This window comes from Pelophylax lessonae, assembly GCF_965119305.1.
Source record: "Pelophylax lessonae genome assembly, chromosome: 3".
NCBI classification, from domain to species: Eukaryota; Metazoa; Chordata; class Amphibia; order Anura; family Ranidae; genus Pelophylax; species Pelophylax lessonae.
Window position 1 is genome coordinate 625,474,801 of NC_138770.1, and position 13,688 is coordinate 625,488,488.

Genomic DNA, 13,688 nt, shown 5'->3' on the forward strand with positions numbered 1-13,688 from the left:
CCAGCAGACAGTTTTTAGGATTCACAATGTTTGGCAGGCCCAGTGCAGATGAAATAAGGAGTTTCTCTCCAGAACTCCTGGACTAAAGGACATGTTCAGAAGCAGTGAAGAAGGTCAGCATCCTGACTGCAACCCCTAAAACACTCGGCCGACTGAGATAATCCCATCTTAAAAAGTCTAGCAGGAGTAAGATGTGAATGGTGGAACATTTAAATTGTATAATGCAATCTTTAGAGGCTATCACTGAAGTACAATATGTATCACTGAATACTGAATCAGAGTATATCCATATCTACCCATTTAGCCTGCACAGTTTTGAATCTAGAGTTAGAATCGGCAATAAGAGCAGCATAATGCGTAGCAATAAGCCTAGCAGGGTCAGGGTGTCTCAGCATTTTCTCCATGGGAGGGATCTGAATAGGGTTCTCCAATGAACCAAACTGTGCACGCACTGCATGTCCAAGTTGATGATAGAAGAGATATGTTCGCGTAAAATCAAAGTCCGCACACATCTGGTGAAAGGATTTGAACCCTTGTGAGGTATATAGGTGACACAGGTATTTAACTCCCCTGGAATGCCACAGCTGTGGGTCAGGCAAAACCTAGAACTCTCGGAGATTGGGATTAAACCATAATGGACTATTGGGGGATGTGGACCATGAGTCTTTGGAACTTTGTGTTCTGAGGATCTTTTAATACTGTAGCTGCTGACCTTTAACCACTTCTGGACTGCCCACCGTGTATTTACGTCACTACTTTGACGTTAAATACCGGAGTGATGGCAGCAGAGAGCTGCCATAACCCCGGTATTTTCTTACACGGCCGGCGGTCTGCTTTAACATAAGTGTTCCCAGCAGCTGATTTGCCACAAGATCACTTTTATAGGTGGCCGGAGAGGTGCCCTCCCCCCCCACCCCCCACTCTATGCCCTTGCAGGACTGGAGCGACGTCAAATGTCACTTCCCCCCCCAAACGGCCTTAAAGGGCCAAAAGCATTTTTATTGCTTTTAGGTAAATGTTAAATCTGAGGTCCGGATCTGGGCAAGAAAGTGCAATGGTCTTGGATGATATTGTGCAAAAACTTTCTATTGATCATGTAAAAATAGATTGTAAAAAAACAATTCATATCTGTGAAAAATTTGATGAAATAATGTGGGATAACAAAACAATTCATATCAATGAAAATAGCCAATGAAATATAAAAAAAAAAAATACAAAATTCATAAACAATGTCCCATTCATTTTTTTTTTTCTAAAGTCCCAAAAGCATTCAAAGTGCAGGAAGGTGAATATATTCTGTGTAATGAATATTTTGTGAACAATTGTGTGCCACACCACACCCTGTGTGCTCCTTTCACCAATCACCCCAAACTGAGTCACCAGATGGAGGGGCTGGTAAAATTATAAACCAGCTACTGTGCCTCTTCTTTATACCTATCCAGCAACCAGGTCCACAATCCACTCTGTCCCTGTCATACAGGGGCTCAGAGGGGTAGGTAGGGATATTCCATATTTGGGGGAGGAAAAATTATTCCACATAGCATAATTCCATAAAACAAATTCTTTGTTTATTAAAAATTGGTTAAAAAAAAAAAACCTCACATTCAACAAGTGTCTTCCCGACACTAAGGGTTCCAGCGTATGTGTGTGCTCTTCGCCTCTGGCTGTCACAATAAGAGCCGCAAGCATGAATTGAGCATGCGCAGTAATGTCCAGCCCTACTAGTTTCGTCACTTGACTTTCTCACGCACTGCTCTGAGGCCGTGAGATCTGGTGATTCTGGGGTGATTGGTGAAAGGAGCACACGTGGTGTGGCTTGGCACGCAATTGTCCGGAGAAAGGTTCGTTGTACAGAATATATTCACCTTCCTGCACTTTATTTTAATGTGTTTGGCACTTTTTTAGAAATATTAAAGAATGGACCTTTTTTTTTTTTTATGAATTTTTTTTTTTTTTTTTTTTCCAAAAAAAATTTAAGACCGCTGCGCAAATATGATGTGACATAAAGTATTGCAACAATCCTCTATTTTATTCTCTAGGGTCTCTGCTAAAAAAAAATATATAATGTTTAGGGGTTCCAAGTATTTTCTACAAAAAATAAAGATTTTTAACTTGTAAACCACAAATGTCAGAATAGGCCTGGTCACTTTTTAATAAAAGGACACTTGTGTGTCCAGGGATCCAGCGCTGTGCTCACACGGGGCAGTCTTTGGGGCACTGGCATGTTTATTTTGGGAAGCCAGGTGTGACTTGTTGTGGCCTTTGTGAATGGTCCCGCAGCCTCCTGGAACCTGTGATGTGTCCTAGAGGGCTACAGGCAAAGGGGTGGAAGGGCAAACTTCCAATCTGATTGCTAAGGTAATCGGAACAGGTACCTAGATAGCCGCTCCCCACAAAGTGTCCAGGGGGGGGGGGGTGGAGGTAGTGAAGCGGAACTTTTCCCCATTTTGGGTGAAGTGCAGTGCTGCTTTTTAGCTATACCCCCATGCTGTGTAAGTGTGATATTTTAATCTATTGAAGTGTATCCTTTTTTTTTTTTTTTTTTTTTTTTTTTTTTTTTTTTTTCTAGGAGCAGATGAATAGAATGTCTTACAATGAGAAGTCTGATATATGGTCATTGGGCTGTCTTCTCTATGAACTGTGTGCTCTTTCGTAAGTAATACTTGGGAGAAGCTTAGATTTTGCTGTACATTTATACAGTGCTTCCTTGCTTAGTATTGGCACTGAATACACAATGATCACCTATTTCTTGGAGAACCTGTCAATTCCTAACCTTTTAAATCTGTATGTAGTGGGCATTGGGGATCTGTTACTATGGGCTGGACAGATAAGGATTTCCTGGCAGAACAAAGCTTTACTGTTCAAAGTTTCAAATGGCTGACAGGTCCATCCTAATGTAACCTGGCTCTTTTTTTTCCCTTAGGCCACCGTTTACAGCTTATAATCAGAAGGAGTTGGCAGAAAAGATCAAAATAGGGAAGTTTCGACGAATTCCTTATCGCTATTCAGAAGAACTGAACCAAATTATTACACAGATGTTAAACCTGAAGGTGAGTTCTGTCAAGTTTTCAGGCAACTACAAACCAGGCTGTATACACATACAGTAAATCCATGGGATTGATGCAATGGGGCCTTCAGCTCAATAGTAAGTGGTGCTTTGTTTTTTTTTTTTTTTTTTTTTTAACTGCAAAATTGGTAAAGAATGTTCAGTACAACCAGAACTTTAGAGAAGAATGAAACCAGTGTCTGCCAATGTTCCCTCTAATTTTTTACTGGGCTGAGCAAATAAAAAAATTTCTGAGCGCAGTGCTCCCCAACCTTTTTATCGCCGCGGACCGGTCAACGTTTGATCATTTTTCTGTGGCCCCCAATCAATGCAGAGTGCCCACAGCATTGCCCCCAATCAATGCAGAGTGCCCACAGCATTGCCCCCAATCAATGCAGAGTGCCCACAGCATTGCCCCCAATCAATGCAGAGTGCCCACAGCATTGCCCCCAATCAATGCAGAGTGCCCACAGCATTGCCCCCAATCAATGTAAAGACTCTTCAGTCCCGAGTCTAGTAATGGTTCTGCAAGCAAGTTCCTCATTGAGATCCTCCAGAACTGATGAATACACCCTTTTCTGTATGTTAAGCTGCATATAGAGTTACCCACTTTTTCAATTTTTAATTAATGCAGAGTGCCCACAGCATTGTCCCCAAATCAATGTAGAGATGCCAGCGTTCCCCCCGCGATTCTACCCCCCCCCCCCCCCCCGTGCACTTACCTCACGGTCACGGGCGGCAGCTTCTCTTCAGTTCATTCCCCGGCTTCCTGCCTCTCCTCAGTCCTCCTGACTCCCGAGTCCCGGCGCCTCTTCCTCGGCCAATGGCATGAAGTTGGCCTTTCGGCCAATCAGGAAGCGGGAGGACCCGCTCCCTGATTGGCCAGGAGGAGGATCCGTGTGACAATAGCGAATTTTCATTCGCTATTGTCACACAATGGGCGTGCTCTCGCGGCGCACGCTCTGCTACACGGCCGCCACGTCTGCGGCTGCGCGGTTTGAATAGGTGCTTGCGCGGGACCTTCATTCACACTGCGCGCCCGCGCATGCGCGCAGGCTAAAGGGAACACTGGTGTCTGCCCAGATCCACACGGCTAGGTCATTTTGGAGGAGTGATGACAACTTTAGAATTTCCCTGTACCTGTGTGTTTTTTTTTTTTTTTTTTTTTTCTCCCCCCGAATTCAAACACCTTACAAAACTAAACAAAACCTTTTCCCTTGTCATTACACAAAATAGTAATCCAAATTACATAAATTAGTGAAGATACAAGCTATGAAAGCAAAAAACAAACATATCAATTGAATATGTGAAAAAAAAAATTGTGCTAGTGAAATACAAACCAACACTGCCAAAGTGTGGTGAAAGAAAATAATAAAAGATTAATATAAGTGAGTCATAAAACCTGACCTATATAGTGCTCATGGTGAAGTGCAAAAATCAAGATAAGAACCATTTCAATAATTTGTGTAAAATTTGCACAAATAAAACACAGGGAAACGCGGCTCTGTGATAGTGATGTGAGTAACATCGAGTGTGTTCAACTTTAAAGTGGTTGTCAGTGTGATCCCAGTGGATCCTAGTGCTAGTAAGAAATGGCCGCTCACCTTAGCCCAATAATAAAACGGGCTTAGTAAAAAGACTGTCTCAAGGCACCTCTCAATCGCAGGCACTCAAGAATAACAAACAATTTGAGGGAAAAAAAATACCCGGTGCAATGCAAACAAGAACATTTTTAAATTGTTGAAGGTGTTTGAAAAAAAAAAAAAAAAAAGAGGTGCACACTGGGGGAACATAATGCCCGAGACAAAGCAAGAGCGCGACCCTCAAACCGGGCCAAGTGCACCTAACTTACCGCCCTCAAGGGACGTCTACTGATATACAAAAAGAAAAGATAAAATACAGTGACGGCAACAGCTACAGAAAAAAAAACAAACAAAAAAAACAGGGGGTAAAAAAGGTAGAAATGAAGAAGAGAAAAAGGCAGAAGGGAGGCCAGGTCAGGTTCGCCAGAGCTTAGGCCCCATGGGTAACCAAACGAGCCACTTTTACTTAACTAACGGCCCGTAAATAGTCATCGGTGCATATGAAGTGCGTCCACGGCTGTTTAAATTCTAAATGCACTTTTCTTTAAAAATAAAAAATAATAAAGTATTGTTATGTTATGTAGGCTACCAATTTGGTTTAAAAAAAAAAACTTGGTATATTCTATCCTCACAAAATGCAGCTTGAGGTACCTTCTTGTCTGGAGCCTCTTGTCCGGCGTATTGATCCATCCCTGTCATATAGTTTAGGAGAGCGAATGACCGAAAGTTGTAACCTGGCTGAAGTACACAAGTAGCAGTTTACTCATTGTATTATCGCTTAAGGGGCACCATGAACTACATGGGTAATGGTCTGTACTGCAGTTGCTCTGTAGAGTAGCTGACAAAAGGCAGTTCTGGTGCGGATTTACTGCAGAAAGCTGTATAGTCGAGTTTCCAGCACTATGCTATATCTGAAAATTGTTGCATCTATTTGTATCTTACTCTAGCAATAATCTGAATTCTGACCAACTCAGAAATCGCATGCTTCTTTTTTTCCTAAATTGCAGAATCTTTTGTTTTGTACCAGCTTGTTGATGCTTGCTTTTGTTCTTAGAAGAACTTTATATGCTCTTAGAATTTTTTTAAATGGTGCTTTGGTTTCTGTCAGGACTATTTAAGACCTTCCATTGAAGAGATTCTGCAGAAACCTCTAGTATCACACATTGTGGTGGAAGAACAAAACCGAGTATCAGAAAAGAGAGTAAGAAAATCTGCAGAACAGGAGCGGGTGCAGCATCCAGACCCCACAATGCCTGAGCTCAGATTAAAGGAACAGCAATTGCTGGCACGGGAAAAGGCTTTGAAGGAGAGGGAGGACCGGCTTGAGCGTAAGTTTCATGGTCCCTGACAAATGGAATGTGATGGTTTCATTGCTCTTTAAAAATTTGTTGCAAGCGATCACCTTATGAAACAACCCATTCAAATAGAAATAAAGGCAACACATGTATGTATGCCCTCACATATACCCAGGGAAGTGAACTGCCTCAGATGATACAGAGATGAAACCAATCTCCCTACATACGTTTTTACATGTATATCTGCTGTCTTTTAGCTTGCTATATTCTCTTCCTGTTCAGCACTGGGAGTGTTTTCTTGGCAGACACTGGGAAAGCTGATGGGAGGAAAGGCACACACCCCCACTCCACATAGGCAAAGGAAGAAAGCAATGTGCTGGGAATAGACAAGATCTCTGCTAATCTATTTATAGCACCCACCCCGACATAAATTTCAGCCTGGTTTTATCTCGGTTGTTGAAATGATCAGAAGTTATCATGCTGATAACAGAAGAAACGCACTGGATTCAGGGCTTTGGAGAGAGACAAACACTGCAGATTTATGTGCCTAGGTCAAGTATTATGAATCCTGTTTACATCCACTTTAACTGATATATGATGCATACCTCTGTTCCTTGTGCTCTCTGCTGCTGCTGCTGCAAAAAAAAGCCGGGGGAGTAGAAGCAGCAGTACACGTCTTGGCAGTGAAAGGCTGTGCAGGGGGAGCAGGTCAGGACTAGTCTGATCATTGGAGAACAAGCGGAGTTCCAGCACAGCTAGAGAACTGACTAGTGTGTTCTCCTGCCTAGTGTGGTCAGTTTTTTAATATGAATTCCGAGGGAGTGGCAGGAACACCAGGGATTTCACACAAAGGAAGCGATACAAAGCAAACAAGATATGTTTTCATACATTCATTTCAAGTGCATGGTACAGCAAGAACATGCAATGTTGGGTTTACATGTTCTTTGTGTGATTCTGAGGGCATTCCTGTCTATTTACAGAAGTTTTTGGGCTTTAGCAATAGGAGAGGCACATTGTGTCTGTTTCCTAGGCAATAACAAGCAGGGCCCTCTAGTTCCTCCTGTTTTTGAATTGTACTGTAACTGTATTGTCTTCCCTCACATTGTAAAGCGCTGCGCAAACTGTTGGCGCTATATAAATCCTGTATAATAGCAAAACACTTTATTTGCAGGGTTGGAGGCTTTCATCTTTTTTGCTTCTCTTCAGAGTGAATTTGTCAAAGGTCTTAAACTAATTCAATTTTACTTATGGGGTGCAAATCCTTACCTAACATATGAACACCCCCCCCCCCCCCTCCAGGCGTCAACAGTACGCAACTATGCCTCTCCTTTTTTTTTTTTTTTCCACTTTACTGATCAGCCATGGCAGCCAGTAATACTTTTTTGTAGTCCCTCTTTTTAACGGGATAGATCTGCCCTGGCATGAACTGCCAGTCAAACATTCTGCAGTACAGTGACCCCCAACTTCCAGTCCATCTTGCATACTCTGAAAACCTTTAAAACTCTCACCATTTGACAGAAGCACAATTGGAGAACCTGCATAAGAAATGTACTGTTGGGTGTATATGCACATAAAATGTGTAAAGCATACAGTTAGCATCCCCTTCCTGTGATTCCTAATCATCATTTCTTTCAGAACGAGAAAGAGAGTTGTGTGTACGGGAGAGGCTAGCAGAAGATAAACTCTCAAGGTAGGTTGATGTGCACTATTGTAAAATGTAAAGTGGGTGTGAATTTGATGAGGTGACTTGCAATGAAACCTGAGGTCCTTTAAAGGCTACCCCAACTAAAAATCCCTGCATCTATAGATCTCCACGATTGAACCCTTACCTATATAGCCCTGTAACGAAGAAATCGGCATACATACTTTTTTTAAACCAATCCAACCTGATCCCACGCTGAGCTGTCGGCTGCGGATTTGCTATGGTGGCGGGTGCAGAGGACATGCCTGACAACGGAAGCTCCATAGTCTTAGTCTATGGGTGACGTTACCTCCCATTCATTTCACGGCCGTGTCCTCTGCAGAGCTTCCACCACTGGACTTATCCTTTAAGGCTTCAGAAGATTCATGTCTAGGACATATCCTAGGCTAGAGTAATGTTTGTAATGCTGAGAGCAGGCACTGTAGTTGAGTGTAGCCACGTCACTGCTGAAATTTTAGTGATGTTGAATATGGCTAAATGATTCCCTATCGTTTTGTTTTTTTTTTTTTTTTCTAATTTTAAAAGCTATAATAATTTGTAGTCAGCTAAGTGGGTTAGCACTTCCGCCTACCAGCACTAGGGTTGTCGGGTTTGAGTCCAAACCACTGCACTACCTACATGCTGGTAGGTAAATTGGCCCTAGTGTATGTGTGAATTTTTTGAGTTGAGGGCCTTTAAATTGTAGGCTCCTTAGGGGTGGGAGCTGATGTTAATGTATAATATATGTAAATTGATGGCACTGTTTTTAGTACTTGTAATAAAATAATTTGCTAATCAATCTTACAGCTAGCAGGGTAAATGTTTAGTTATCTGGACGCCATACTAATGTTTTTTTTTTCTGTTGTGCCTCCAAGGCAGCAAGTGAAGGGAAATCTCCAAAATGTAAATGCAGCTTGCCAAAAAAAGAAAAAATGGATAGACATGACAGAAGTGTAACAAATAGACACTACTTTCTATCTCTGCAGGGCTGAAAACCTGATGAAGAACTTTAACTTGCTGAAGGAGCAGCGCATCTATGGAGTTACTATCGAAAATGGGATAGGTACGAGAGCCAACAGGAAGCCTCTGGAAGCTTTACCAGATTGGCAGAACTACTAGTTTTAGTAACTTTGTTTTTATAACTGTCTATCATGCACTTTTTATCTAATAATTCAGATTGTGTATATTAAACTACCTTTTTTATTTTTCTGTTTTTTTTTTTTTTTCTATTGTAGTTGGGCTAAAGTAATTAACAAAGGTATAGGTGTGTGCTGTCTTGCATTAAACCATGGCCTTTGGAATGCCTACTAGCATTTGGATGCCATTGGCCTAACATAGAAGGAAGCCTTTCCTCAGATGTGTGAAGGCTGCCATTAACACATTTTTGAAAATGTAAATTTCTAGGTTAGTATTTTTTTTTTTTTTTTTTTGTTTTTTTTTTTTTTTTTTAATTTCTGATATCACACAGTTACTAATCCAGAACAAGTAGGAAGACTAGACTTTTTTGTTTTTGTCTTGCATGGGGGGGGAGGGAGGAGGAGGAGAATGTGGGGCAGTTGAGCATGATAGCGAGTCAGCTTCTAACTTTAGCTCGTTCAATTAACCTTTGACAAAACAAAAAACCTGATTCATTTCTATGCAGACCTGCACCAGATTTTGCACACTCCATTTTTAGTAAATCACCCCCACTGTTAAAGGGGTTGTAAAGTCAGAAGGATTTTGATCTTTATGCATGAAGATCAAAATCATTCTGTGTGCAGCAGCCCCCCCCCCCCCCAATACTTGCCTGAGCCTGCTTTCTATCCAGCAATGTCCACAAAAGCCTCAGCTGTGTAAGAATCACTCTCCTGATTGGCTGAGACACCGCAGTGGTGCCACTGGCTCCTGCTACTGTCAATCAAACTCAGCCAATCGAGAGAGAGGGCAGGGCCGAATGGCAGCTCCATGTCTGAATGGATACACAGAGCGGCAGCTTGGCTCGGGTGTCCCCATAGCAGGATGATTGCTGTGTGGGCACTCAGCAGGAGGGAGGGGTCATGAGCTCCAACCAGGGACCCGAGAAGAGGAGGATCTGGGCTGCCCTATGCAAAACCACTGCACAGAGCAGGTATGTATAACATGTTTTTTTACTTAAATAGGAAAAAAGACTTCAGATCCCTTAAGCTGGCCATACATTATACAATTTTCTTTAGATTTACCTTGAACTATGTAGTAAAAGGGCCTGTCTGATTGCATATAAATCGAAAGTGTTTAGGTTTGACCCTCATATTATATGGTTTTGGAAAATCTAAGGGAAGATTTGCATGTGTGGCCAGCCTTAAGGCTCGTACACATGATCAGATTATCGGATGAATTTTCGTCCGTTTTTTGGTCTAGTCTCAGAACGAAAGTGAAGAGGTTACTTTCATACAAAAGGTCTCGCACAACAGAATTCAACTTCAGAAGTGATGTTATGTGTTGAATTGTTTTGTATGTGTACTTTTGTTTCCGAGCATGCATAGTCTTGCTCTTTACAATTTTTGTTTTTTTTTTCCCGAACGAAAACTGTACTAATTAACCACTTCCCTACTAAGGAAATGACTCTGGCAGGAACACTCTCCCTGCAGGTGGGCGTCATATGACATCCCCCCCCCTTTCCCGCTGCTCCCCCTCTTCCCCACCCCCTGGGGGCTCGCAGCGCGGTGATCGGGGATGCGGCATGTCCCTTGGGACACAGCCCATCCCCGATCGGTGTAAAGAGCCATTAAAAAAAAAAAGCCTCTTTACCATGTGACCGGCTGTGTCCAATCACAGCCAGCCACAGGCACTGTCCTCATGCATGCCGCTCGTACGTGCTCCTAGGGGTGCACAGAGCGGTGATCGGGGAGGGGGAGTCACTCTGACACAGTCCATCCCCAATCAGGGTAAAGACAGTGGAGGAGCTAGACTTTTAAACAGGGATGGCAAGGTATTATTTTGGGGGGGGTCAATATACAAAGTGTTCAATTACACTAAAAATAAGTTATTTTCCACAAAATGTATATAGATTAAATTAAAGTTGTTTATTCTCCCTTTCTGTCCTGTCACACAAAACTAACTTATATTACCTCTCTGCTCTGTCCCAGTGCTCCCACAGTCTTCAGTGCCTAGCCTCATGCATGCACCAGAGCAGAAGGCTGGCCGGTCCGGGTCAGCATAGAGGCTGGCCGCACCCCCTCCTCCAGTTCCACCCAATAGAAATGCAAGCCTCGCAAGCTGTGGCCAAATATTGGCTGCTGGCAGAGCCGGTGGGGAAGGGATCTTTTAATGCTCCCTGTCTCCTGTGGGTACCCCACCCCCAGCAGCACACACCTGAGCTCTTCATGTGTGTTTGGGTCTTTAACAGCTGGTGTTAGACTGTGTGCGAGCACCCTCGGGCCCGAAAACTATGAGTATGCGTGTTGCGGCAGCAGCGCAGCTTTTTTAAAGGACCGCGGAGTGGCCACCCCTGGCTGACGCACAAAACTGCTGAAAAAAAATATTGGGTGGCAAATCCAATGAACCCAGCCGGACCCATGGTAGGGCTGGCACTGCATGAAATGCACATACATACATCTTACATTTCAGTCCCATTACATACAGTGCATTGTATTCTAGCAATCTTTACATTCTCTTCCTGCTTTTTGTTCTGGAAATGTTACTTGTGTACTTTGACCTTTTAATAAGGGGCTGGGCAGGATGAATGAGGGCAATGTGAAGTTTGTCAGCTGACCACATGACTCATTTGCATAGCTGAGGGGTAGCACTAGCAACATCTCTACTGTGAATAAGGGGGGCTTTTGATTTTTGGCATTTAGCTATTAGGAAATTTGGACCTTTGGCAGTGCACAATTAAAGTAAAGGTGTGCAAGTTTATTCCTGGGCTTGTTATGATTCTGTATGTAGATTTTACCCAAAACAGGGAGTTTCCATACAGTATAAAGAGACACTTCCATCCATACTGTAAAAATAAAATTGGAGCACTTTTGCTGCCTTTGAGTCCATAACTCTCCTCCCTCTCCCCAGGTTGAATATACGGTATGTTTATTTCAAGGTTTGAGGATGGCAAAACAAGTCAAAAGGCAATGATCAAAAATGTCATAGTATAAACTAGTACATGAAAATATTACCAAATAATTTGAGAACCTCCCCCTATTTGAGAGCAATCTTCTCAACTATTTTGTGGAATCTCCATTACCTTTTGGTCTCCCTTTTGGCCTACAGCTGCTGTCCTCACTTCTGTTTTTATAGGTCGCCATATAGCCACCAGAGAGCCATAAGTCCTACAACTTTTATCTGGTAGATTAGACATGGAGCTAATTTGGATATTAAAAGCATAGGCATGTTTTGGCGGGTACAACTAGTTTTTACTGCAAATTACTTGCATACTGTATGTACAACACTGACTTACATTAACTAGATCTCTTAGAACTCACCAGCAAAGTCTTTCCTTCTTACAATGCTGTGGTAAGTGGGTACTTGTACTGTGCTGCCTCCTGCCTGGAAAGCTGCTCTGCTCTCTAACCCATGCGACGCTCTTGCTCTGGCTCCGCCCCACAAGCCCGCCCATCCACGCTGCTCCAAACCAATGCCGGTATACACTGGCATTGCCGCTCGGCTAGTCAGCAGCATAGGGAGGTACAATGACAGTGAGACACTCTGGAGCAGAGACGGCGGCCTGGCCGCCGGACCAGTGTAATTTGTAGGGCCGGCCCTGCAAACAGTGTAATGTTTTCAGTGGGGTGGCAAGGACAGCTAGCCCTCTGGCTCCACCACTGGGTAAAGAACCAATGAAATTGGCTCTTTACCACATGACTGGCTGTGTCCAATTGCAGCCGGTCACAGAATGTCAACAGAAACTAGCTGTTACCGTGTTTTCCTCCTCACACACTGATCCTGTGTGAGGAGGAGATTGCACTAACAGCTAGTTAACGATTACAGTCCACACTAAAACACACTGACTGCGCGCCCCCCCCCCCCAAAATAAAGAGGACCTGTGACAAGCCCATCAGAGTACCTGTCTGCAGCCCATGCCTCCTTGGTAATGTGTCGGGGTGTTGGCTTTCCAAAATGGGGTCATTTTTGGGGGTAATTCGATTGTCCTGGTGCTCCAGGGCCTTCAAAAGTGTGATAGGTCGTTCGGAAATGATATGTGTAATTTATGCTCCTAGAATACCTGACAGTGCTCCTTGCATGTTGGACCTTTGTGTGTGGCTATGCTGTGACAAAGTCTCACACATGTGGTATTGCCATACTCAGTAGTAGCAGAATGTATTTTGGGGTGTCATTTTTGCTATGTACATGCGATGTGTTAGAAATGTCTTATAAATTGACAACTTTGTGTTTAAAAAAAAAAAAAAATGCGTTCATTTTCTTTCCACATATTCCAAAAACTTGTGGGAAAAAATTACATGTTCAAAAGACTCATTATGCCTCATAGAATATATGTTGGAGTGTTTGCTTTCCAAAATTTTGTCATTTTGGTCATTTTGTAGGCATTTCCATTGTTCTGGTTCTCCAGGGCCTTCAAAAGTGTGATAGGTCGTTAGGAAATTATGTGTAATTTATGCTCCTAGAACACCTGACGGGGCTCCTTTGCATGTTGGGCCTCTGTATGTGGCCAGGCTGTGTAAAATTCTCACATGTGGTCTTGCCATACTCAGGAGGAGTAGCAGAATGTATTTTGGGGTGTAATTGTAAGTATGCATATGCTGTGTGAGAAATAACTTGTTGTTTTGACAAGTGTGTGTGTGGGTGTGTGTAAAGAAGGAAAAAAATTTCCTTATTTTCCCAAGAATTGTGGGGAAAAAATTACAACTTCAAAAAACTCACCATGCCTCTTACTAAATACCCTGGAATGTCTCCTTTCCAAAAAGGGGTCATTTGGGGGGTATTTGTACTGTCCTGACATTTCAGGGCCTCAAGAAATGAGATAGGCCATCGGTACATCAGGTGTGATCAATTTTCAATGATTGGCACCATAGCTTGTAGACTCTAACTTTCACACAGACTAAATTATATGCACTAATTTGGGTTATTTTTACCAAAGATATGTAGCGGTATAAATTTCAGCCCAAATGTTTATG

At 42.8% G+C, this 13,688-nt stretch overlaps 1 protein-coding gene across 1 annotated transcript in view; it reads left to right on the forward strand.

Moving 5' to 3' along the window:
• NEK2 (NIMA related kinase 2) overlaps positions 1–13,688 on the forward strand; it is a 30,072-nt gene that overhangs the window by 7,549 nt on the left and 8,835 nt on the right. The window contains exons 4-8 of the mRNA XM_082251727.1: positions 2,570–2,652; positions 2,924–3,050; positions 5,738–5,957; positions 7,560–7,614; positions 8,592–8,668. Coding sequence (XP_082107853.1) covers positions 2,570–2,652; positions 2,924–3,050; positions 5,738–5,957; positions 7,560–7,614; positions 8,592–8,668 — 562 coding nt within the window. The remainder of the gene's footprint in view (positions 1–2,569; positions 2,653–2,923; positions 3,051–5,737; positions 5,958–7,559; positions 7,615–8,591; positions 8,669–13,688) is intronic.